This window comes from Periplaneta americana, chromosome 9 (assembly GCF_040183065.1).
Source record: "Periplaneta americana isolate PAMFEO1 chromosome 9, P.americana_PAMFEO1_priV1, whole genome shotgun sequence".
NCBI lineage: Eukaryota > Metazoa > Arthropoda > Insecta > Blattodea > Blattidae > Periplaneta > Periplaneta americana.
The window spans coordinates 154,213,817-154,241,553 of NC_091125.1; the positions used below are offsets into that span (position 1 = coordinate 154,213,817).

Below are 27,737 nucleotides of genomic sequence, written 5' to 3' on the forward strand. Positions count from 1 at the left end.
TGTAATTTAATTATTTAGGCCTAGAAGAAAATAGTTACTAGGTAACCATACGATCATACAAGTGATGTTAATTTTCTAAAGGAGGGACTTTTTGCATCCCGCCTCGAATCGAAGCGGGACTCGGGATTTTTATATGAAAATCGGGACATGTCCCGCCAAATTGGGACATCTGGCAACCCTGTTTGTGAGGTTTAGACTTGTCTTCGGACAGTTGACTAAACAACAACTCTAAGATGGAAGGAGACTTGGAAAGAGAGCAATTTAGCTTCAGGAAGGGAAAAGGTACAACACATGCAATTGGACTGCTACAAAAAATCGGTGAAATATACATAAAGAAAAATAGAAGTGTAGGGCCTATGTAGTATTTGTGGTCCTGGAAAAGGCTTTGGACAGAATGGATTGGAATAAACTTATGGGGATCCTGAAGAAAATTGGTGTGGAATGAAAAGAGAGGAGCTGTTCAGTAATCTTTATATGAAACAAGTCAAAGTCAGGATAGGAAAGTGGAATAGGGATAGGGACACGACAAGGAAGCCCTTTATCACCTAAACTGTTCAACATCTACTTGGAGGAATTAGTGAATTTATTTTTATTGGGTTATTTTACGACGCTGTATCAACATCTAGGTTATTTAGCGTCTGAATGAAATGAAGGTGATAATGCCGGTGAAATGAGTCCGGGGTCCAGCACCGAAAGTTACCCAGCATTTGCTCGTATTGGGTTGAGGGAAAACCCCGGAAAAAACCTCAACCAGGTAACTTGTCCCGACCGGGATTCGAACCCGGGCCACCTGGTTTCGCGGCCAGACGCGCTGACCGTTACTCCACAGGTGTGGACCGGAATTAGTGAATAACTGTTTTCAGAACAAGGAGGGGTGACAGTAGAAGGAAGAAGGTTAAAGTACTTAAGGGGAGAGGATGGTATTTTTTAAAACTTTTTTCCTATTTGGTGTAAAATATTAATTTTTTGTATGTAGAGAGCTCATAGCTGTGGCAACTCAACCAAATAAAAATATTTTGGAAAAAAAAATTATTTGGGGGCCCAAATTTGAAAAACAAATATACCCAATGCAGGATTGTACTAAAACTGATATATCTAAACTGTTTTTAAAGATAGATTCAAACAGTTTTTTGCAATGTATTTGCAAATGCAGGTTCTACAAACTGTCTGTAACAGAATTTTGATATTAGTCCCTACGTTTGTAAAATAAACAATTAAAATTTAATAACAATTTTCTGATTTCCTTCCTTGCAAACAAACGGACGTATTTTTAAAATGAAATCATTAACAAAATTCTGTTACAGAGAAAAGTTTCCTAATAGTCTAAAGAATATGTGTTCTAAATTTTATGCATGTATCTTTAATAGTTCAGAAATTATATCCATTTTTGTTTGGCAATGTAGCAAAAAGATGAAGTTACTGGAAACCGATAAAAGCGGGCGTGTGATTTAAAACTCCATAGCGCAGGAAGTATAAAAATGACGTCTCAACATGATGGTACAAATACCCACAAAATGTTACGCAATGCATTCCATACATATCAAAGGGTATTTTAAAGAAAAAAAAAATTTTTTTTTTTGAAAATTTAATTTACCGGAAACAACAATAAAAGTGGGTGAGTGATTTAAAAATCAATAACACAGGAAGTTTAAAAATGGCGACTCAACATCTGATAAGGGCACAAATACCCACAAAATGTTATGCTATGCATTCCACACATATCACAGAGTATTTTAATGATTTTTTTTTTTTAATTTACTAATTTTTCACCAAAAAAATACCATCCTCTCCCCTTAAGATTTGCTGCTGATATGACATTATTAGCAGAAGAGAAGACGATACTAAGGAATATGCTATTGGAGCTAAATGACAGTATGGGCTGAAGATAAACTTGCGAAATCGAAATGGGGCAGTAAAACAAGTGGACAGCTTTAAATACTTGGCGTATACTGCAAAGTAATAACATGAGCTGCTGCTAGGAAGACAAAAGGATAGCAATGACAAAGGAAGCTTTCAATAGAAAAAGGAGTATCTTCTGCAGACCTCAGGAAAAAGAACTAAGGAAGAGATCTGTGTGGAGTGTGGCACTGTAGAAGGCAGACAATGGACATTATGACGAAGTAACGACAAACGACCGGAAATATTTGAAATGTGGATATGGAGAAGAATGGGACATGTGAAATGGACAAGCAAAATAAAAAATAAAGTGAATTTAAATACTATTATAGTCACAATTATGCCATGGTATGAAAGAAAAATTTCACAACTTCGAGCGGGAATCGAACCTGCGACTTCCTGTTCTCAGGTCAGGCGCTCTACCACTGAGCTATCGAATTCGTCTCACGCCAATTTTTTTAAATTTTTCTTTCATACCATGGCATGATTGTGACCATAATAGTATTTAAATTCATTAATATGTCACATCAACGGCCTTATACACGTCATCCAACATCGTAAGATGAAGATTACATTTGTAGTTTCTTCTCATCCATAAGCAGTGCTGACTAGATCAGACACTATGGACAGTACTCTACAACAGAGTCGCCAGTATGAAAGGATAATTCCAAGCCTTTGGCTTAAGACGAACTGGATAGCTCAGTGGTACAGTGCCTGACCGGAGAACAGGAAGTTGCAGGTTCGATTCCCGCTCGAGGTTGTGAAATTTTTCTTTCATACCATGGCATAATTGTGACTATAATAGTATTTAAATTCATTAATATGTCACATCAACGGACGTATACATGTCATCCAACATCGTAAGATGAAGAAAAAATAAAGCTGGGCTAGAAAGAGTGGGTGAAGAAAGAATAATGCTGAAACTGATCAGGAAGAGAAAAAGGAATTGGCTATTGGCTGGGCCACTGGCTAAGAATAAACTGCCCACTGAAAAACACACTGAGGATGTGTCGACATGAGCCCATTAACAGTTCCTTGGTAAATCTTGCTTTTCCCAACTGATCTCGATTTAATTGATACTGGTACCCATTTTCAATTTGTGCACCTTTTCCTAGTACACTGATAGGATTATTATTTACTAGCTTAAATTACCCGGCGTTGCCCGGGTTTTAAATTTTGGTCTATTTCTAAATAAACTGTTTGTTAGACTTATCGGAGACCTCGGCAAGGGAACTATATAAAACCAAAACGAACCATATTTACTTATATTTTCTCCTCCCTAGTGACGAATATTAAAGAAAGTGCCACTAATATCCAAAGAAACTAACTAATCGAAATAATTCCATCTCACCTATGAATAGAGTTTTAACAACATTAAGACCTTATGCTACAGGGATATTTAAGATATTTAACATTGTGATTGATGGTAATATTTATCGTACCACGGCATTATGCATTATTAAGCCTTTCTGCCCACAATATATTTAATTTCCTTCAAGGCCAAACTACAATCTGTAACGGATGGATTCTATCAAATACATGGATTTCAGGGTGTTTTGCAGTAACGGAGACTATACTCATCAGAATTCACTCTCCTGGAGAAGGCAATGTAGAACACTACCACAACAGAAAATCATATTTTTCTATAAACGGCCAAGTCATTAGTGACCATAACTTATTAATAAGAGCCGGGTTAACAGTAACAGTAAAATAGGCTCTATATTATTATTGTAATATTATGACAAATATTACTATAACTTATAATAATTGCTTAAAATCGAATGGCTATAATAGCAATACGTGGGATAAAAACATTATCTTCTTTCGTTTTTCCAGTTAATATTGCCACTCATATTACGTTTCGCATGAGTTTTTGACACAAATTCTTGTTAGTGCATAATTTTGGTGAGTCAATATTTCGCAACAGTAGGTCTACTATGGCTAATCAATATTAAGTAAATTATGTGGTAGCAATCCTTGTAGTTTGAAAGAATTCTAGAATTCAATTGGATAAAACAGTCTGCTCACTATCTACAAAACTGCATCGAGGAATTCATAATACGGTCCTGGACTGCGTAAAGATACTTATTGCATGATTATCTAGTTTTAGCCTTCATGATGTATAACAACAATGTAATTTAATTTCGTGTTAAAATTTCCAAGGCCTCGTGAAAGTTTATGTTGATTACAACAAACAATAATAAACAACAATTGACTGTAGAAGATTTTGCAATTTAATATAATACATGAATATTTGACCTATTTATTTTTATTTTTTATATATTTAATTAATTTAACTTCCATTTGCACAATTTTAATGTAGCCTATGTTCTTCTCCTGGTTATGAAGGTTAAATGTGCAAACTTTGGCACATATCGGTCAAAGCGTGTAGATTTGTATATAAAACATACACACCCACATACATACATACATACATACATACATACCCACATTCAATTTTATATATTAAGATTAAGGATTAATGATTGATAAATTGGCAACTTATTAATATTAATTATATAAGCACTTGTGGCTGTTTCGGTGTATACTGTACACCATTATCAGAGTAGGCTCTGTACACCATCATCAGAGTAGGCTCTGATGATGGTGTATCATATACACTGAAACAGCTGTAAGCCACACGTGCTTATATAATTAACACTAGTAAGTTGCCAATTTGTCAATCATTTGTAATGAAGTGTTAAAAGTAGTGTACGCAAGACTCAAGATGTATTATTTATTACACAGATAGTTCCTCTCTAATACCGAAAACTTGATAAACGAAAGGTTCAATTTGTTATAAAACAAGTTAAATACTCTTTCTCATTTCAGGAAATGCTCAACTCTGAAGGAAGAATGATTGATAATACTCCTTGGCAATGGCCTTCACTCCCAGCAGCAATGAGGAATCTTGTCTCCAGTTATTGGGGGCTAAGAGATCATGTGCCCTGTTACAACGACCCCTTGTGCAGTTCCATGTACAACGAACAACGGCACAAGAGTTGAACTTCGCTCATAATATTGTGATGTTCCTAGAAATGCAGTTGATAAAAGAATATGTTCCAACTCAAGTAAATTATTACATGAATGGGTGTTTCCAGCATATGATTGTTACATTTTCCTCTTGAAATCCAGTGACTGCTTGTGGGTTATTAATTACCAGTATATGGAAATGAAACTGGAGACCTATAAGAATAAGACTTCTACAAATCCAGTGATTGACAAACTTTTCAAATCTGAAGTGAGGTACAGCACAGTGCGTGGGATTTTAGTTCTCAATTAGTTCCCTTTCTCAACTTCCAACTCTTCTACTTCTTGATGGCTGGCAGTGTTGATATATGACGTCAGCACCACCATGAAATTTATACTATTTGATAATCTGAACAAAGCAGCATTGTAGTTTGAGATCCAATATATTCTGGTTCTATTTTTCCAGGAAAGTGAAAATTTTACTCTCTGATATTGGTATTGTATTGTATTTATTCACATTCCATGGTATTCATACATTGCTTACAGCTAGAATATGGAACAAGTCTAAAAGCTTAATACTATTATAAAATCTTAATTTATAGTCACAGTCTATATGAAATATATACAGATGAGATTTACAATATAGTTTACTAGTACAACACAAAGTTTTAGTATCATTTTCATGAAGTGTTATTGAATGTCATGAATTCACCTACAGAATAGAAGGCGTGAGAAATTAGGTACTTCTTCAATTTGGCTCTAAATAATTTTATGTTTTGAGTTTCATTTTTTATATCGATAGGGAGGCTGTTAAAAATTTTTACTGCCATATAACGCACTCCTTTTTGACAGCATGATACACTTGTGGATGGAGTATGAAAGTCATTTTTGACGTGTATTTATGCTATGAACTGTTGAATTAGTTACAAAGTTTTCACGATTACATACGACGAAGATTATTAATGAAAAGATATACTGACAAGCCATGGGCATTATTTGTAATTTTTTGAAAATAGTCCTGCAAGATTCCCTAGATTTGGCATCTACTATTATTCTAATTACTCTTTTTTTGTAATAGAAATATATTGTTACTATCTGTGGAATTTCCCCAGAATATTATTCCAAAACTCATTACCGAGTGGAAGTATGCAAAGTATATTGTTTTTAAGGTATTGATATTTACTATCTTTTGCATAGATCTAATAGCAAAACAAGCTGAATTTAGTTTGGGGGTAATTTCTTTAATATGATTTTTCCATTTTAACACATTATCGATTTTTAAGCCAAGAAATTTGGTTGTCGTTGTTTCTAATAGGGATCTATTATTAATTATTGTGCTAGAAATTTGCGAGGTTGAATTTGGACAGGATTCAAATTGAATTATGTTACTTTTGTTACAATTTAATACCAATTTATTGACTGAGAACCAGTCACATATTTTGAAGAGAATTTCCTCTGTTGAAGATTGGAATGTGTTGGAGTTATTGGCTGTAATTACTATACTTGTGTCATCTGCAAATAATATGGGATGACCTACATCTTTTAATAGGGGGGCAAGATCATTTATAAACACTAGAAAAAGTAGGGGATATTGCAAGAGCATCCTCTGTCGTGTGTTTATATTGTTATAAGGAATAAAACTGCGACATGATGACCACATGACCAGGAAGTCCATTCCTTGTAAATGGCTAATCTTCCCAAATGTTAGGGTGGGACAATGGAACAAGCCAAAGGGCAAAATACTTGAAGGCATACAGTGCCCCAGGAGGAATATAAAATATTTCAGGATAATGTATGTAGTTTAGGTTAAAATATCAGTACATCGCTTTAACCCTATACAGTAGGGCTGGGCACCAAGAGCGAATTCTACTCTCTCACGGGGATCCATACAACTTCTTTTCAACCCCTTTCTTTCCCGCCGAACACAGCGCAGTGTTGATGCCGTGACGGATGAATATTAAGTGTCCCCGTTTAGAGTTTGGATTCGCTCCCGATGCCCAGCCCTCCTATACAGGGTGTTTCAGAAATACTTTGACAAACCTTGGGGCATGTTCATCAACCAAAACAAGAAAAAAAGTTCATATAAACATATGTCCGAAAATTCTTAGTTTTTTAGTTATTAATGAAAGAACATAATGAAACATGTTAGATATTGTCAGCTTGGTAGCAAATGTTGCAACTTTAATCAATTCTCTAGTATGAAATCAAGGCTTCGAGCATGGAAAGCTGATATTCTGTATGTGTTGATACAATGAAAAGCCATCATAACAAACTCGTTCAAAGTTATAAATATAACACAGCACACATGTGGGGAGGTGGGAGTAATTATTTTCTGATTTCCGCCAGTTGACCTTGGAATTGGAATTAAACTGAGGGGGGCACGGATGGCACGCAACTCATTCCATATCGAGGGTTGGCACAATAAATCTCAATAGGTCGCAGTGAATTGTGTTAATATATGAACTTCAGGTATCCCGTAATGCAAGAACTACGAATGGATCTATGCAAGCGTAGTGCCTATAGCTGGACAATTACAAATGTTGCCTAATAATCATAGTTTATACACACCATTAAAATGTCGACACATATTTAACATATATACAGTAGAACTTGGTTATAACGACATCCATGGGACCTTAAAAATTACGTTGTTATAAACGAGTGTCATAGTAACCGAGATTCATATTATGAGTCTAGTAAGGTGAAAAATGGAAAATAACAAACTTAAAATAGCCCTATTTTAGATTTATGTATTCACTTTTAAGCCTATCATGAACACAATAAAATAAATGTACAATTATAAATTCAGTATTTTGTATTAAAACAGTTTGTTCAGAACTCACCAAACTTCTTTAGTCTACTTTGGAGTGAAGTAATCAATCATTTTACTCTGTTGTCTCATACTTACCCAATATACACTTTCTAAATTACGTTCTATATTCATTATTTCAGTTGCAATTTCATTGCTCCCTCCCCTAGCTTGATCAATTTTGTTCAAATGCAACAATTTCATCCTTGCTCTCCCAAATCGTTTGGACTGTGGAATTAACTAGGCCAAACTCACAACACACGTCAGCTTTTTAAATTCCATTCTCAACTTAATGAATTGCTTTAACTTTTTCTTCCAACGTTAAAACTTTTCTTTTAGTGGCCATATTGCATTACAATGTGTGCACTTATGATGGGATATGATGATAGAGACTGGATTAATCTTGAATAGGATCGGGACCGATGGCGGGCTTATGTGAGGGCGGCAATGAACCTGCGGGTTCCTTAAAAGCCATTTGTAAGTAAGTATTTCTTAAAATACTTTGGTTCTTAGAAAATCTTATTCCAAACTGAGGTTGAAAATGACATATGCGAGCTAGACGCATATACGTTTGTTGTATTAAGCAAGGTAGAAAAGGATTTGTCTTATAGGGAATTATTTGGGACCACAGAATATTTGACGTTATAGGTTAGATGTCGCACAAAACGAGGTCGTTATAACCAAGTTCTACTGTACAATCAAAATCAGCAAAACGATGTAGGAACAAATAAATGCAGTCAATGAATTAACTATTAATTACAATATTCGTAAGTTTACATTCTTACTGCCGAATTGATCATTTCGTTACTTAGGCATTCATTGTAATAACACTTTTCTTTATTGCTAATACTGTATAGCAAACCAGTTTTGGTGTTACTCCATTTTCTGCTGTGGTAGGAAATTTGATCCAGTGCAGTGACCTGCTTTATTGCCAATGACAGCTAACACTTGAGGAAATGTTCTTGATATGTATATTAATTTACTCAGAGATCTCCCATTCGTCTGAAATTCTTGATTTCCTAGATATCGCAAAAAGATTCTCATCCTTTGTGCATTGTTAAGTGCTTCACCACAAGTTTCGTTGATTTCTCCTAAAAAATGATTGGCCATCCAATCCACGAGATATATATATATATTTTTTTATATAAAGAGCTCTGTAATCACGCTTGATAAGTTTTTTCTAATTTTACGAATCTGTCTTTGCTTTGAAACTCCTCTATATTCTTCTCTAACTTCAAATGTCACATTTACTCGCTACTAACTGACCAACCTACTGAGGTAACTCCAAAATATTTTAGTAGTTACTCCCCTCTGGTCAATTACTCATGCTTTTATTCATTCAAAGAAACAAGAAATAATACTTTCATCGGACCAATTACTCTGGTTGTCAGCAACTACTTGTGATTGAGCAGAGTATGAAATATTTAAAAAATAGAAAGTAAATTCGTGGTGCTACAGCCCATGAAGAGCCAAGAGCGATCAGCTGGCTGCTGGCCTCATGTCCACATGCCGAAGCAGAGGTGGAGGATCACCTAACCAGAATGGAGGTATCATGTGATTAGCACAATGATCCCTCCAGCCATTATAGCTGGTTTTCAAAACCAGGTTTTCGCTACCTATCGTAGCTTCCCAATATTCGTATAGAATTGAGCAATTCCTCCAAAATTGCGAATGAGTGCTTATCTTTATGCATTGTACTAAATATCATCTGAGCTATACTGCGGGCCCAAAGTCAGGGGTCATAGGATTGAGAAGTGGGGCATTGTACTTTGTAATAGTACTATCCCAATATTCACCTGGATACACTTGGGAAACTATTAAAAAAAAAACGGACGTCAGGTGAGCTGATCCTTGGGATCGAACTCTGAGCCTTTCCAAATACAAGGAATAGTACTCATTACACCGTGTTTGGTCCTGCATTATCTGTTGATTTGAAGTCTCTCCATGATTAAACTCCATGAGCCATCAAGGATATTATAAATCAGATATGACTTTAAAAATACATTTCCAACCCTTATCACGCTACTCATATGTTTCCTTATACAGAATGTTTCCGGGCTGATGTTACAAACTTTCAGGGATGATGGTGAAGGGCACATGTATAAATTTGAGATAAGGAACCATGGTCCAGAAATGACTGAGTCGAAAGTTATAAGCAAAAATAGTTGTGTGGAAATAGAATTGTAATTTGGCACCACGTGCCCTCCTTCCCTTAACTTTTGGAACAGTCGTGGAAAGATGGTATGGGCCGGATGTCTCCTATGAGGGTACTTGAACCCGATAAAATCTGTAAGCTTGTTTACTGTTCCCATTGGCTCATCCGTATTCGAAAATCAGGTCTGCATATTCCGCTCTCGTGTATTCCTCCATTTCACTAGGACTGATCAACTCGACACTGCAACTCTTACACATACACTACTGTCTACAGACGTGCATATCAGGACCGACCATGTCCATTACACATTACGCTATCTGCATTGCTTTAGTGTAGTTTCCTGTCCCCACCCCTCAGACAGGGCACTGAATGGAATAATGTAAGTAGACAATGTAAACAACGTCAGATGAATACAGTATGTGTAAGATGTACAGATAAATACACATAAATAAGGTGTACAGAGGAATAAAATTATTTCATTTACACACAACTATTTTTGCTTGTAACTTTCGACTCAGTCATTTCCGGACCATGGTTCCTTATCTCAAATTGATATATGTGCCCTTCCCCACCATCCCTGAAAGTTTGTAACACTAGCCCGGAAACACCCTGTATTTCATAAATTTTTAGTACTGATTCTTAATTCGGCGAAAGCCTTCAGAATTTTTGACCAAACCTTCAAATGTTCTTTTACAGTGCCCAAAAGTTGCAGTATGTTAATGAATCATTCAGAAGGCAAAATATAAAACTGCAGTCATTACAAATCAGAAGACATGTTAACTTTCTTAGTGCTGTAGCAGATTCAAATTCTCCATGATCAATTTGCTCAATTCAGCTAAAACAAGCCGAAGTTACAAGAAGTTTGTGTTGGTAATCAAAATTAAATTAACTTACGTAAGACATACTTTTACATTAAAAATGATGGAACAACAAGTTATACTTTCATAACTCTTTATTGTTAAAATAAAACTCTCACATTTCCAAGTAAATATTCAGCAGGGATATCAGAATTCAGAGAAGCCATTTCCATTACAAAAGTATTAAATTTATAACAATATTTATCAAGTGTCGTCAAATATTTCGAAAAATAATATTCAGTACCAAATTTACATTCGACCATATGAAGTTCTGATATCCCTGGTATACATGCAATTTATAAAAAACTTTTCTAAGGTAAGCATATGTTAGAGTATGGATTCACTCCACAAAAGTCAATGAAGGTATGAAGAAACACTCCTCTAACAAAACTTACCAAAATTAATACACGTCTATACAAAAATAGAGTAAAACCTCGTTATAAAGTCAGTCTCTCTATACAAAGTAGTCTTTCTCCATAAATAAGAATCAGAAATACTTCAAATCAATATAATTATATTTAATATAAATTTAAGTGCTTCAAATTTGTGGCTCAAGTCCTAAATTTTACAAATAAAATTTCTTTCTTCTCAAGGGACGCATTTTAATACACAAAGATTTCCTGATGTTTCATTACAAGACCAACATGTGAGAAATGTTGAATTTCTCGTTTGAGAAAGCAAGGGAGAATACTGGACAACTTGCATGATGTCAACCACCGATAATTTCTAGTCTTGTTGTAACCTCACAGTTGCCACTAGTCACAAAAATGTTTCATTGGCGAAATGCATTACTCACGTGAGAAGCAAGAAATTATTCATGACAGTTCTTGCCAACACTTGTAACCAAGCAGTATGTTACAGGCTAAGATCTGTCTCATGATGGACTAATATTTTATAAAATGTAGAAATTTACAATTACTGGCTCTACAATATAAAGAGGTTTTTGTAAAAGAATTTCTGACACAAAAGATAAGCTTATGTTACTCACACCTTAATTATATTGCTATGTGTACTGTATGTCATCTAAGAAGTCTGTTTAAAATTACCAAAAGTCCATTTACATAGGAGTATCAGAAGTTTATAGAGAACTTTCAAGTGACATTACACTGTTCTTTATTCACAGAATTAAGTTATATTACTCCATACTGATAGCCTGCTTTCACAAGCAACAAGACAGAACTTTATACAAATCCAATGCCTTCGGATACACTACCTCTGCTAGCTACAATGGTTGTCTATGAAGTGAAGTTTCCCCAAGCTCTGAAAAACACCAAAAGCACAAGGAATTAACCTGGAACATTCAAAATTCAAAGGAATAAATAAAAATTACTGAAATTTCAACAGTTCTCGGTTTGATCTAAATGAGGGGTTGGAAAGCAATGGTGGATTATTAATGTTTAGGTGAGGGGTTTGGACTTTTTCCATTGCTGGTTGTCACAATAAAAAATTAAGACAACATTTCGAAGGGTGGTTCTCCCTTCGTCTTCAGGTGGAAGGAAGGAGAGAAAGGAAAAAACCTACTGTTGGGATCGTTACGTACAGCTATTCTGTATGACTGATCACTGATTCCTGGCTTCAGTGGAGATTCTAATTAAGAAAACCCGAAGTCATTAGCAGTATGTTGACACTAAACCAAACGGAATAAAGAAGATGGGCGTGAAGTGGTTTAGTGCCAACATACTGCTAATGACTTCGGGTTTTTCTTAATTAGAATCTCCACTGAAGCCAGGAATCAACGATCAGTCATACAGAATAGCTGTACGTAACAATCCCAACAGTAGGTTTTTTCCTTTCTCTCCTTCCTTCTACCTGAAGACAAGGGAGAACCACCCTTCGAAACGTTGTGTCTTAATTTTTGATTGTGACAACCAGCAATGGAAAAAGTCCAAACCCCTCACCTAAACAGTTCTCGGTTTCTAAGTACAAAACAAAATAGTACACACTGAAGGATTTTTTTCCTTCTTCTTCCCCTCCCCCCCATTAAACTGAAATATGAGCATAGTAGTTGTAAGTGGGTGGCAAGAAGATTGTTTTAACATCTCCGAAACTAAAAGCTGGAAACTGATCCCTTTTCATACATACATATATACAGAACAATTCACTTGCTTCTTTTTTCAGTTTTATGCAACTTTTATTGCCCTCGAAATTGAGATACCGTAGTTTCCCCTAACTATGGTCCACATTTTTTCACATTTTTCTTTGTATATTCAGTACTATTCATCCAGATTTAGTGAAATTTTGGCTTTGGACTCTTGTAAGTGTATATTAAATAAATACTGACATGTGTTTGAAATTAATTACAAGTGTTAAAAAAATAATAAACATTGGTATATAGTTGTATTCTGAGTTGCCCAACTATGGTCCACTCATATATTCATGCTTGAAAGCATGAATGGACTATAGCTGGAGCTGTAATTATTCGTAAATCAATACATTGAGTTTCTAATTTAAGTGTAGAAACATAATCTAGCACAGAAATATTAAAAATAAATGAAAAGTATATGGATTCTTTTTATTACTACACACTGCATAAACACACAATATATAAATTATATCTGAAAGTAATTTTCCTGCAATAATGACAATAAGCCTCTATGGGGAACGTAATTGGTGCCTCAAATGGCAAACACCAAACTCTTGGGGGACTAAGTAGTACATAATGTGTTTTGGACCATAGTTGTGGGAAATGACGGTACCTGTTTATAAGCGACTCCAATGCAGGGTTAAGTATGGAACATCTACACCTCTTGGAAGAGTCATCTGCGCCTTTTTTACTAATAATAGTCAACTCTGCATTTTATTGACTGACAATGGAATGTTAACATACTGAAAGACATTCGGTTGCTTTTTTCATATATGCACACATATTATATTCTCTCATATATGTATATCCATTCACACTGTTAGGTAGTAAATTATTTAGTAACATATTAATTGAAAATGTTTACATTGAAGGAAACATGCAGGGGACTTAATCCTTTTATTTCAGATTTATATAACATTTTGAAAACTGTATAAAAATTAATAACTTTGTGGCATGGTAGTAGAAAAAACACACTAAGAAAAAAGTGTGATTTATGGTGTTTTTGTGTGAAATAAAATTCGGTTTAAACAATCAGGAAAGTGTATACAGAATTTTTAACTAACTCAGGGGCACTTATGTTCGTAACAAAAAAAAAAAAAAAAGAAAAAAATTTACATGAGAATCTGCTCCCTACCTATACGTAGTAATAATCAGGGTTGTGCAATTACGTGTTAAAAATTGTTTATACATAACACGTAAATTAAGCATAAAATACTTAGAAAACTTGAAGTACCAGTACGTAAAAATAAAACCTTTAAAAAACATGTTTTTTTTTTATCATCATCATTAGGGCTAGGATTTTGATGAAATTGCATCTTTTTTCTAGTAAGCCAGAAACATATCTGCTTTAGTATTTATGTGTTATGTGATAAACTGAGTGTTTTAAGACATATTTGTTAGGCATTTTTTTTTGCATTTTTTGCCTGTTTCAACTCATAAGAGCATCTTTTGTCTTATTTGGTCATTTTTTTAGGCATTTTCATTTAATTTAGGCCATAAATACCCATTATTAATATAAAAGAATGTTTATTTCCTTTGATATTTTCTTTACATATTTTGTCCATTAATACCCATTATTTTATATAATATTTTAATCGTTTTTCTACACAAATATTTCGACTTTAACGTAGTACACTCCATACAATGGATCAGTCCAACTACACCTTCAATATAGACACCTCTATACCTGCTAATTCCGGATAAGAGTGGCCTTGTGGTAGACTACACGGAAACTAAATCCATGGCGCTATAGCCCAAGAAGGGCCAAGATCGACCAGCTGACTGTTGAACTCACGTCCACATGCCGAAGCAGAAGTGAACGATCATACATGGAAACTACATCAGGTAAAATAATTAAAGTGTACTACTTAGAAAAAATTATGTAAAATTTAATTTAATTACTAGTCTGAATATTATTTAGTACAAAATCTCTTTTCCTACTAAGCCAATTATGTAAGATCAATTTTTAGGGCATTTTTGAATGTTTTTAGGTAATAAATGCATTATTTTTAGGACATTTTTTCATGATTTATAGGTCATCAAAATCCTAGTCCTAATCATTATTATTATTATTATTATTATTATTATTATTATTACTACTACTACTACTGCTGTATTATTAAAAAAAAAAAAAAAGGACTTTAAAAACAAACGTTTCTTTCGAAATTTTTAAGTGTACTTAACATTTACAAACTGTGATATCCACATTATAATTATTAATTACTTAAGTATGACAATTCGTGTGCTTGTAGGTTATATTCTGTTTTAATTTCAGCCTTTATATTCACATAGAAAAATACTTTTTTTTTATAATAGAATTGGCAAAGAAAATCTGAACTCAGCAGCCACAATCCCATGGTTTGTTGAAATGAGGCCATTGAAACAATCAAAATAAACATTCCTCATAACCACTATCGGGAAAAATGTGGGAAGTTTGGAGAACTTGCAAAGGGGATTAGATCAACACGAACATTCTGGTACTTCACTACTCGGTAACATATGGACTTGTCAACTAGTTGCTTAAGTTCTACTTATAATCCCAGCATCTTCTGCCCAACTTGGAAGGCTATTGTCTAACAAGAACTACAGTACAATGAACAAACAATTCTTTACATTCCTTGCAGACTTAATTCACCTTAATTAACACGAGGATCCCGTAATGGCCGGAGGATTGCAGACTGATTTATGGAAGGACGTGCTGTTCTGAACTGTGGGAGCTGAGGCACTTTGAACTCTCTGACTGTTTTCGTTGACATCTGCTTCAGCTTCATGGGAGTTATTCTATTCTCTTTGTCATGAAGTTCATTCATGCGCACCTGCTGGAGACTGTATGCAGTCCTCACTTTTCCAGGAGTAATTGCTACACAAAATAAAACACATGTTTATCATCATTACTGTTATTATTGGAGAGTGGTTTTCTTTGATCTCATCAACTAGCCATAGATTCCTTTTTCCTTAATTAAAGATGGAAATAGAGCCAAGCTTAGAGATGCAAGTGTATTGGAGATAATTATTTCACTGATAAGAATCCAAAGAAACCCCTTCCTCTCAATGATAAGTCAACAAGATACAGTCAACTCTGGATATAGTGAACTCTGTTATAGTGAACCTAAATCGTTGGTCCCAACCCGCATACATTAAAAAGTACATTAATATTTTCGTTTATAGTGAACCTTGTATCCTGACAAATTCTTATTAGAAGTCAGACCTCATTCTATAAAACTGAAAGAATGTGTTGAGAACAACATTATAAGTTTCTTAATTCTTTAGGACAAAGGACAAAAGTAGAATTTGTGATTCCTAGACATTTCAGGCAACACGTGACGACCTTGCCTCACTCCACCGTTGACATTCTGTTTTCAGGCACTCTACTCTACTGTTATTTCTAATTCCCCACTGTGAAAGGGTTGCCTTTTGTTCTCAGAAACATTTCCATTATGACGGATAGTACCGAAACAACGGAAAATGAAATTTCCTTCTTTTATTAAAAGGGGACAGACATTATGTCCCGAGCATAAATGAAGGTAAGATTCTGATGGCTTTCAAACTCCATTAACCTCCTCCCAGTTTCCATTAAGTGACCCGGGAAATTCCAAGGCTGAGTATGCAGTCACTCCATAACAGCATTTATCATTTCTACCTGATCACTCTGTTTCTAGTGTTCTAACGGTGAATGTACTGTATAAAAATGTCAAAGCGTAAAGTGTTTTCTTTGGAAGATAAGGCGAATATTATAAGTGACATTGAACGTGGTCTTTCGCAATTAGACGTGGGTTGACAGCATAGTTTAAGTAAATCAACTGTGAATAACAGTATACAGTGTAATCCATTCTACAAAAATGAAATGTTTTATTTTTTTATTCAGTTTCATTCATTTGTCATTTAAGGTTAGGGAAGAGACACTTCGGATTTAGTGAGCCTCTGACATTGTGAACGAAAAATGCAAGCCGGCAGAGGTTCACTATATCTGAAGTTGACTGTACCTCTTTTAAAATTCTTACTAAGTATGTCTAACTACTAAACAACCCGCATAAATACTTTATATGATAGGTCCGCCAAGTCAGCTCTGTGGTAGTGCGTCTGCCTCCAGACTAGCTGGCCCAGGTTCGATTCCCGGCGGGGTCAAAAATCTTCATGTAAAATTTCTACCTCGGGACTAGGAGAAATGGTGGCGCACAACTTCTAATCACTAAATTGTGCACCAATATGCCTGGGTTAAATCCCAAATCTCTCCACAGTGCATATGAAGAGAAGGCATATGTCACTGTTGATAGTGATTCATCCGTCAGATGGGGACGTTAAGCCTGGCAGCCCCCTTGGTGCTATTCAACAGGAGTAGGCTATGTGCCTGCACTGGGTTTCCCCTTCTCCCTTCCTCACCCATTCCCTATACACTTACACGAACACAACATACACTCGCCCTAGTACATGACATAACTCTTCACAGATACACATCATGCATAACGTGGCCAGCTGAAGTGGTGTGCAACTTGAAAATGAGTCACAGTCCTGCCATCTATCTGCAGTATGCGGAACTCGAATCATGCAAAGTGAAGTGGGTAGGCATAGAGACACACACACTTTATATAATAGCAGCTAATGCGTCCGCTCTTATTACAAAGTAAAACACTGAAAGACACATGTGAGTCATTCCACATCAGACCGGACACATTTTTGACCTCATATTTTTAGAATTGTTTGAAAATTTTTTTATGCTTTCTCAGGGTAAAAATAAGAGGCTTATATTTTTTTGTTGGCCCCAATTCTGATTATTTTGAGATGTATACAGCATCAAAATTATTGAAAAATTGCACACATTGACATATATAAATATTCATTTCTTCCATTACGTGTATCGTATGAAATCGAGGTTAGTCTCTTTTGGAAGGTTAAATATATGGCTTTTAGCCTGTGTATATTCACTTTCCATTTTTATGTATTCACAGTACTTTATGCCATAATTATTATATAAATCTTGATATTCATAATGTTCGGACACTTAGAATACCATTTTTAAATTATCACCGTATTCTCCATTTAATTATCCGTAAGTATGCCAAATTTCGTAGTGGGAAAGCAATAAATGACTAAAAAAAATACTAAACAAATACGCGCACAGAGCTCTGCTGCGCTAATCTTAATCCATTGCAGCACCACGCCTCCACACCGTTAAACTGCTGAAGCCTATAAACTGTCAATTGCTGCCTTTGTCTGTTATCACCACACTGGCAACTGCCAGTCATCTTTGTTTACGTCTGCAGAAGCTTAGCTGGGATATATAACTTAAACTAGGTCCAAGGCAGAATGAATTCTCTTCAGTTTGTTCCGAGATTTTCAAACATTCGGGCATTAATAACAAAGTACTATAATATTGCTGTGAATGTGTATGGCATAGTTTCTCTCATTGTTTTTAGATGGTGCAATTACTGTGTAACCTAATCACAATGGGTAATGTAACACAACCTAGACATTATCAGTGTTTTATTCTTTCAAAATAAGCAACCACAGTCGTAGGTTTAAGAAAGGGAATTTAAGGTGCGTGACTTTCAACATGCTTAAAAAATTGAACATGCAACACATTAGGTTGTCATAAAATCTTAGGATTTGTGAAAATTGTCGTAAGAAAATTTCGTTAATGTCAGATGTTGGTGAATCAAGTGACGTTCAAATCAGCAGTGTTGATATCTTAGCCGGTTCTAGTGTCCAGAACATTGAACAAGAAATAACAGGCAATTCGGAAATTGATAAATGTAGTGCATCAAGTAATTCAGAGGTGTCAGTGACGGACATTGATAAGTTGAATGGAAGTTTGGTGTCAATGGGGAAAACACCAATTCAGAAGAAGAAATTATCACAGAAGACATATTCCCAACAGAAATATCAGAAAATAAAACAAACGCTTAAGGAAAAGATTTTTCGCGTTGAGAAAAAGTAGAAACAACACCAGATGAGAAGAGTAGCAGTGACATAATTAATAAGCTAGCAGTGTTTTTCAGGAAAACTATTCACCGAACACTTAAAATTCAGATTTTAACTATATTTAAGGACTGGCCATACAGTCAAGTTCGGAAACACTTTGTGTGTGTGTGCTCATCATGAGAATATAAAGTTGTTAATTGATGGTGGAAACATTGCGAAATTGACAGCCAATCTAGAACTGCCACTGAGAAATTACAAAGATCTGATTTCACAGATTGTATGTAACCCTGCGTCCTCTGATTGTTATTTCAGAAAGTATAAAAATTGTCCATCAACAGCAGACTTAATTCAATATTTACAGGAAGGATTTGAAACAGAAATAATAGATGTAGTCAATTACAAACAACGGGTAACTATTGAACGAACTAATTTAGAAGTGTTGCACTCTTTAGTAGAAGAATTTTTAGATAAACTTTCGACCAAGTTAGAAGTTCTATCTCCTCACGCATTTATTACTCAGTAGTAAGCTGCGTTTCTGGCGGAAAAGAAAGAAGCTCTCCAGGACGGTGAATACCTTTTAATTTGTGACTTTTCCGAAAACTATGCCTGTGTGATTCAAGACTCAGTACAGGGTGTTCATTGGAATAAAAATCAGGTCACACTCCATCGCTTTGTAATTTATTTTAAAGACAGAAGTGAATTAAAACTTAAAAACTTTGTACCAATTTCAGAGTGTCTTAAACACGAAACAAATGCTGTTCACCTTTTCGAACGACAATTAATACGGTTTCTGAACAACGAAATAGGAAATATAGAAAGAGTTATTTATTTTTCTGATGGAGCTAGTGCCCAATACAAAACTGAAAAAAAAAAAAAAAATTGTAAATCTGTGTTTTCACGAAGATTTTGGCGCAAGTGCTGAATGGCATTTTTTTGGAACTTCACATGGGAAGGGCCCTTGTGATGGGATTGGCAGCACCACTAAAAGACTAGCAACAACAGCAAGTTTTCAGCCACATCAAGACCCCATTACGACACCAAGAAAATTGTTTGAGTGGGCTGAAAAGAATATTAGTGGAATTGATTTTCTATTTTTCACCAATGATGAACATAAAAATGAATGTGACTTACTGCAGTCTCGATATGAGAGGGCAAAAGAAATAAGTGCACGAGAACATTACATGCTTTCATACCAGTCTCAAAATCTGAAGCACTAGTTAAAGATTATTCTTTGTCCCACGAAAGTAAACGTGTATTTATCTGAGTTGCTTAAAAGTATATTTCAGTTATCCAACACGGTTGCAGTGTTTTTGTGTGTTTTAACTTAGTTTTGTGGAATTTTATGTTAATAATTGTGCTTCAAAAGTGTTTTCATATTTCGTAAGACGACTTTGTGGTGTATAACATACAGACACTGTGTGTGCACACGTATCCATACATAGCGACGCGGTCTTGCAGTGACGCTCCTACTCAACAGCGTGCGCCCGGCTGGGTAAGTTAATTTATTGCAAATTCATTTACGTACGAGGCCTGTCTAAAAACTATCCGATCTTTAGCCAGAAAAAATATTTCAAATACCTGACGGGGTTGGGACCCTAATCCCCTTCAAAGTAGGCCCCTTGTGCTTGCACACACTTAGCCCACCGATCCTTCCAGTGCCGGAAACACCTCTGGAAGTCTTCTTTTGGAATGATGTTCAGCTCCGTCGTCGCGTTCCGCATTATTTCTTCTCTACTCTCAAAACGGGATCCTTTCAGTGGTGTCTTCAATTTTGGAAACAACCAGAAGTCGCAAGGAGCCAGGTCTGGAGAGTAGGGAGGTTGGCGAACGGTTGTAATTCCATGTTTGGCCAAGAAAGTGTGGATCAATTGGGATGAATGTGCGGGGGCGTTGTCGTGATGCAAGTGCCAGTTGTTCGCCGTCCACATGTCTGGTCTTTTGCGCCGAACTGCATCACGGAGTCACCGGAGAACATCGTGATAGTACTCCTTTGTCACCGTTTGTCCTTGTGGTGCGTATTCGTGATGCACAATTCCACGGACATCAAAGAAAACAGTCAGCATCACCTTGATTTTGCTTCGCACCTGCCACGCTTTCTTCGGCCTTGGAGACTCAGGATGCTTCCATTGCGACGACTGTCTTTTTGTTTCTGGGTCGTACCCGTACACCCATGACTCATCTCCAGAAACCCAGGATCAGTGTTGGCGATGTCCAGAAGGTCCTGTGCAATGTCACGACGGAGGTCTTTTTGTTCCGGGGACAACAACTTGGGCACGAATTTCGCAGCTACTCGGTTCATGTTCAAATCATCACGCAAAATTGCATGTGCAGAATCTTTACTCACGCCAACCTCTTCGGCAATCTCCCGCACAGTCAAACGACGATCTGCCATCACCAAATTTCGCACTCTCTCAACAACAGCTGCACTCCGAGCAGTTTGGGGCCTGCCACAATGCTGCTCACGCTCCACTGATGTGCGGCCATCTTTGAATCGGTTGAACCACTCCTTAATTTGTGTTACACCCATCGCATCTTCCCCAAATACCTGCTGAATCTTACGAATTGTTTGACTTTGAGAATCACCAAGCTTTTGACAAAATTTGATGCAGTATCTTTGCTCAATTCGTTCAGTCATCTTGCGAGAAAACTAAATCCGACAAACACTTAGAACAGCACCTTACTTGGCGACCACCAGCCAGTGACTGGCACAAGCGAATGCGGTGAAAAAATTCAAGCATGCGCATTACGGTTCCTCCTTCCACCATGCACAGTGGCGCCGTCTTAGAATCACTACTTTGCGCGGGAAAATTAAAGGTCGGATACTTTTTAGACAGGCCTCGTATATCCCATTCTGAAATTTTGTACACATATAGTTGAGAAACTAAGGAATGCAGTGATATTTTTTATATTTCGAAAAAAGTTTCCGAACTTTAAAAAAAGGCATTTTAAAAATATATTTTCGAGAAAAAAAATACAACATAAATTTTTATGTAATCGAAGGCCAGATGTGCTAAAAGTATATGTTATGAGCTTTAATATGAGCAATTTGAATAAATTGCGTTAATTAGTAACGGAGATATTACTATTTATATATAACAGTGCGCGCGCTATTACATAAATTTTGAATTTAAATACTTTTCGAAAGAATCAAGTTTTATGAAAATAAAATTATACGTATAGTTTATTTTTGTTCTTTCAATCGAATAAAGTTTGACAAAAATAAAAAACTTCAAGGTTAAATTTCCTTTAAATTTGTCCGGTTTGACATGGAATGACTCATGTATCCACTACATAGACTAGCCAACATTATATTGGTCACTTCAGGTACACAGCCAAGCAATGCAATATTGTCCCCCACTAAATGTAGCTCCTTGAAACGTTAGCCTAACAGCAAGAACTTATCCATGCCAAACTCTTTTTCTTCCCTTATCGAAGAGAACATCAGACTATGCCAAAATTATCAGTAGTTGATAAAATGTATTAAGATATGTGTATACATTTTTTTATAACAGGCAAGTTACGTGCATCCTTGCATGTAGTTGTGATTTTTCATGTTATAGCTCTAGCTGTGTTGTTGAACTTGACACGCACAAACCAATTTATATAAAACTGTACTAATAAACACATATTCAAATTTTTGTATTATTCATTTAATATATCTGTGGCGACGACATTTCTGAAACTGATCCATCACTCTGCATGACTGCAGTTGGTCATCATAGAAACAGACTAATGCCACCTCCATCAGAAAACTGTACTAATATCAAATGACTGATACAAACCGTATTTGTTTTGCATTAAATCTTATATATAGACAGCTGAACATACAACAGTGCATAACTGTTGAAACCCAAGGTTAATACATAGACTGACCAATAAGTGGCTAAAGATCGATTGCAGAGCTATCTCACACACAGAATATACAATGGCTTAAAAAAACCCAACAGTGAACTATTATATTTGAAATATCAATATAACATCTCACAAGTTTTATGGACCTTTAGAATACTCTAAGAATTATTGTAAAAACATGGACATGGACTCTTTACATACATTTTCACCATAGACATGTTTTTGCAGCTTATTCTGGAATTAAAAGCATTTCACGTGTCGCAAGTTAGTTTACAAGCGACTCAAAAATCTAAACAACAAATTTCACCAAACAACAAGAAGGAATATAATGATTAGAGTTAAGAACGAAATCGTTAGTAAGCCATAAACTTCAATACTGAAAGAACAATATATATTGCAGAGGACAGTGTGAGTATGTACTGAGGAATGGGAAAGTCATAAATTATTCATTGCGTAAAAAATTTCCCAAGATGAAGAAGAGCAGAAAAATGTGTGACAAAAGTCGGAAAATCTTTTAAAGAGACGTTATGTTGCCGTCATAGATCTCCACAGTACAGATATTTTGCACCAATTGCATGTATCATCTACATAAATAAAATTTGCACAGTATATTACGTATGCAATCATCACATGATTGTAGCATGTTCGTTGAAAGAGAACTTTATTAATCATTAACACTTCTCAACACACATTTATTACTATTTTGCTGTTATTTAGGACTACAAAGATTTCTGAAACGAATGTAACTAAATGAAAATAATTCAATTATAAATAATTAATCGCCATCACACAGAGACACCAAGCTTATTTTTTATGGATATCATACGATTTCAAATGCCATGTAATGGGATCGATCAGAAACCAATTGGCAACACTGGTCAGCCAAACAGCCAATCAGTAACACAGTGAGCTCAGTCAGCCAATTTTTTTTTTATAGATTACCAGGCATGATGAAAAACTATTTCCAATTAAATCTAGAGCTTTTCAAATCGTTTAATAACAGAATGTTGCATCAACTACGCAGTTATATAGTGTCAATGAGTGTAATGAGTCCCTCAGTGTAAAATTCTCCGGAGGTAAAATAGTCCCTCAATCGGAGCCAGAACAGGTCACATTGTCACTCAATTGTACCTACACCGATTTCACGTTTCTGATAATCCTACTTGTCTGTGGTGTAATAATCATGATGAAGATCTGGAACACATTCTATACTGTCCATCCCTAAACCACAAAAGAAGTAAATTAAAATCATCAGTACCAGTTACAGAAGACACAGCCCTGCAGTATATATTGACTACACCCCACCTCTGGCTACTAGCAACAGGCATCTATAATGAACACCGATCAAAATACCCCTCATTTCTCGTGAAAAACAACAACTGAATAGACTACAGTGGACTATAGTGGACTTTATGTTGTCAGCAAACAGCTGGATACATTAAGAAGATTGATAGTGTCAATGAAACCGGTGACAGTGAGATATTGTCAGGATGAGTTCGCGCAAGAATTCACTATGGAATTATATAACATTCGCATTACAGTTGTGGAAAACTCTGGAAAGGAAGCAGGATTCGAACACATACCAAAAATGAGTTCATCTCACTATCCCCTAAGCTCCTCCAGTAACTATCTCGAAATTGATCTCATTTTCAGCATTGCAATGCTTCCTTTATATCATTTATTAAGAGGAGAAGAAAGAAAAAAAGTGAATGTCAAATAAAAACTTACGTCTTTTCTGCACTTTCGGCTGTATACGGCTGTTGCTTGGCAGTTTCTGAGAAGCGATGGGCTTCTTCATAACAAATGTACTGTTCAATGGAGGAGCAACTCTGACACTTTCTTCTGACACATCTGCAACACCATTTTCTAGGTTGCAAGATTGCACTAAACTGCGGTTGCTTGCTGCCACAGTGACGTCATTCTTCAGAGCAACATAACTGATTGCAGCTGGGTCAACCCTGGTGCTTGCTGGCACAGAAGGGGTGGTGGTGTTTGTCTCTTTCATTAACAGTGATTCTTCAAGAGTAGACCTACTGGATATGCAATTTACAGCTGAACTATCGGCACAATTGTCAACTTTTTGTGCATCAGAAATGCAGCAGTCTGCTTTTGATACATTCTCTGAAATCAGAGTTTTCAAAGAGATATCTGCAATACTCTGAATGTTGGGTAAACTGCTGAAGTCCTCAGCTTCTTCCTGGTCGCTCTCCCATGTTATGCTCTTGATACCTTCCAGCTTGCGAACAAGAGACTACAGAGAAGAGAAAAAATTAGTAGAGTGGAGCTTAGCTCATTACAGTCAAATCAATTCACAAAACTGTGATGGTTGTCAAAACACCGATAATAGGATCAATTATTTATACTCATGTTTCAAAAAATAAAACCTAGCCACATAGAAACATCTTTCTTTTAGTTTACAACTCTGAACGAAATTGTGTGTTACTAAAAATATCATCTCTTAACACTATCACAATGAATAATTTCGAGGGAAAAATTGTTCCGGGGCCAGGTATCGTACCCGGGACCTTTGGTTAAACGTACCAACGCTCTCCCACTGAGCTACCCGGGAACTCTACCCGACACCAATCCAATTTTTCCCTCTATATCCACAGACCTCAAAGTGGGCTGACAACAGTCAAGCAACCAACATTTGAGTGCACACTAACTCTGTGTGATACCCGGCCCCAGAACAATTTTTCCCTCGAAATTATTCAAATTAACTTTACAGGGAGTTATTCCTGAAAGCTTAATTTGCATAATACACGTCACTGTACGTAACAGAAAACCACAATTTAAAGTCACACAGAGTTAGTGTGCACTCAAATGTTGGTTGCTTGACTGTTGTCAGCCCACTTTGAGGTCTGTGGATATAGAGGGAAAAATTGGATCGGTGTCGGGTAGAGTTCCTGGGTAGCTCAGTGGGAGAGCGTTGGTACATTTAACCAAGGTCCCGGGTTCGATACCCGGCCCCGGAACAATTTTTCCCTCGAAATTATTCAAATTAACTTTACAGGGAGTTATTCCTGAAAGCTTAATTTGCACTATCACAATGGTTTCATTTAATAAAACATAGCCTCGGAATATGTGTGATAAGAACTTTCTTGTGTTAAATTTTAACGTACCTTGTTAACATGTTTCGACCTATTTTCGGTAATCTTCGGAACTCGAGTTCCGAAGATTACCGAAAATAGGTCGAAACATGTTAACAAGGTGGAACTCGAGTTCCGAAGATGACCGAAAATAGGTCGAAACATGTTAACAAGGTACGTTAAAATTTAACACAAGAAAGTTCTTATCATACATATTCCGAAGTGATACAGTGTTAAAAGTTGTGTAATCAAGATGTATAAAAACATAGCCATTACATTTCTTATAGGCAGGGATGTGATCTTTTGGCATTAATGATTACAGTACACTAAATGTGATAGAAACTTAATGGAAAATGCAAATCCCTTAATGAGAGTCCAAAAGTAAACGAAATGTATCAGCGAATTTTCGCAAAATTAATGGAAATCCACGAAATTATTTCATAATCACGATATTTTCAACAAAAATTCAAATTTTATGGAGAATTCGCATGAAAAATGACTCTTTTCTAAATAAAATGTGAAAATTGTCTTAGTTATGAAATACACATGAACATTTCTATATATTTGATCATTCAGCATTACACACGTGTGACATTTGGCAATAAACTTGCAACTTTAATAATTTCAATATCCCATTTTAATAATGACATTCACCTTAAAACTGAAACACTTCCACATAATGTGAGCTAATATTGTCCGATTGTTTCTCGCTTAAAGTACTGTAAATATTTGTTTACTGTTCAAATAAACAATGAACAACTCATGCTAATATTTTATTACTTTCCCTGTCTTGCTCTCCATCTTTGTATCTCTCTAATGAATTATCAAGAGGCTGCTGGAAAGCACATTGGGCAAATCGTAAAACAGCGAACGCTAAGCTCTGCCCATGACCCCTTTCCACTCTTCCCCTACAAACTCACCACACACTATAGCGGGAAAGAGTGGAAATAGGGGTTTAGGGTAGGGGTGACATCTGGTGGAGGAAAGTGGAACAAAAAAGAGTGAATGCAGCATCTACGAAGCAAAAGAGGACCTTCGTCCTGTCTCCATCTCTCTCTCTCTTAAGCCTCTCCTTCTCTGTTCCTTGCTTCATGTCTCTCTCTCTTTTTTCTTTTTCTTATGACTTTGCAGAGGGTAGTATTCGATCCAGATATCTTCCTAACGAAACACACGCACGCTTTTTGGTCACGCTTTAGATCTCTCGGCTACAGAGGCGAGTTGGAGGTAGAAGGGAAAATGAATCTATTTATGTTCAAGGGATCTGCCATAACGTGTTACAGAAATGCAATGTGTGTCATTGGATGTGTCTTAGTACGTATTTTTTTTTTTGCCCTGAAAAGGGCAGTTTGATGTTGGAGCATGATGTACTCCTAACTGTAATAGCGAGCATATTACATGTGGCTGTTGTCTAATGCGCCCTAATTTGGTTTTATTGTGTATTAGTACATGTGGCTGTTGTCTAATGCGCCCTAATTTGGTTTTATTGTGTATTAGTACATGTGGCTGTTGTCTAATGCGCCCTAATTTGGTTTTATTGTGTATTAGTACATGTGGCTGTTGTCTAATGCGCCCTAATTTGGTTTTATTGTGTATTAGTACATGTGGCTGTTGTCTAATGCGCCCTAATTTGGTTTTATTGTGTATTAGTACAGGTGGCTGTTGTCTAATGCGCCCTAATTTGGTTTTATTGTGTATTAGTACATGTGGCTGTTGTCTAATGCGCCCTAATTTGGTTTTATTGTGTATTAGTACATGTGGCTGTTGTCTAATGCGCCCTAATTTGGTTTTATTGTGTATTAGTACATGTGGCTGTTGTCTAATGCGCCCTAATTTGGTTTTATTGTGTATTAGTACATGTGGCTGTTGTCTAATGCGCCCTAATTTGGTTTTATTGTGTATTAGTACAGGTGGCTGTTGTCTAATGCGCCCTAATTTGGTTTTATTGTGTATTACTACATGTGGTCGTCTAATGCTTCCTAATTTGGTTGTATTGTGTATTAGTACATGTGGTTGTTTTCTAATGCGCCCTAATTTGGTTGTATTGTGTATTAGTACATGTGGCTGTTGTCTAATGCGCCCAATTTCGTTGTATTGTGTATTAGTACAT

General features: G+C 36.0%; 2 protein-coding genes across 5 annotated transcripts in view; one reads left to right on the forward strand and one right to left on the reverse strand.

Annotated features, from left to right (window-relative positions):
- The window catches only part of LOC138706627 (uncharacterized), a 29,006-nt gene extending 19,936 nt beyond the window's left edge, over positions 1 to 9,070 (forward strand). For both annotated transcript variants that reach the window (XM_069836156.1, XM_069836157.1), the window contains exon 4: positions 4,729 to 9,070. In XM_069836156.1, the coding sequence (XP_069692257.1) occupies positions 4,729 to 4,902 (174 nt within the window). In that variant the 3' untranslated portion in view covers positions 4,903 to 9,070. The remainder of the gene's footprint in view (positions 1 to 4,728) is intronic.
- Positions 9,071 to 10,764: 1,694 nt separating this feature from the next.
- LOC138706628 (kinesin-like protein KIF18A) overlaps positions 10,765 to 27,737 on the reverse strand; it is a 53,035-nt gene continuing 36,062 nt past the window's right edge. For 2 of the 3 annotated variants that reach the window (XM_069836158.1, XM_069836159.1), the window contains exons 10-12: positions 24,270 to 24,792; positions 15,406 to 15,630; positions 10,765 to 11,947 (exon numbers count right to left, since the gene is read on the reverse strand). In XM_069836158.1, the coding sequence (XP_069692259.1) occupies positions 15,407 to 15,630; positions 24,270 to 24,792 (747 nt within the window). In that variant the 3' untranslated portion in view covers positions 10,765 to 11,947; position 15,406. Of the gene's footprint in view, positions 11,979 to 15,405; positions 15,631 to 24,269; positions 24,793 to 27,737 lie in introns of all 3 variants that reach the window. The other variant, XM_069836160.1, reaches the window with a different exon arrangement.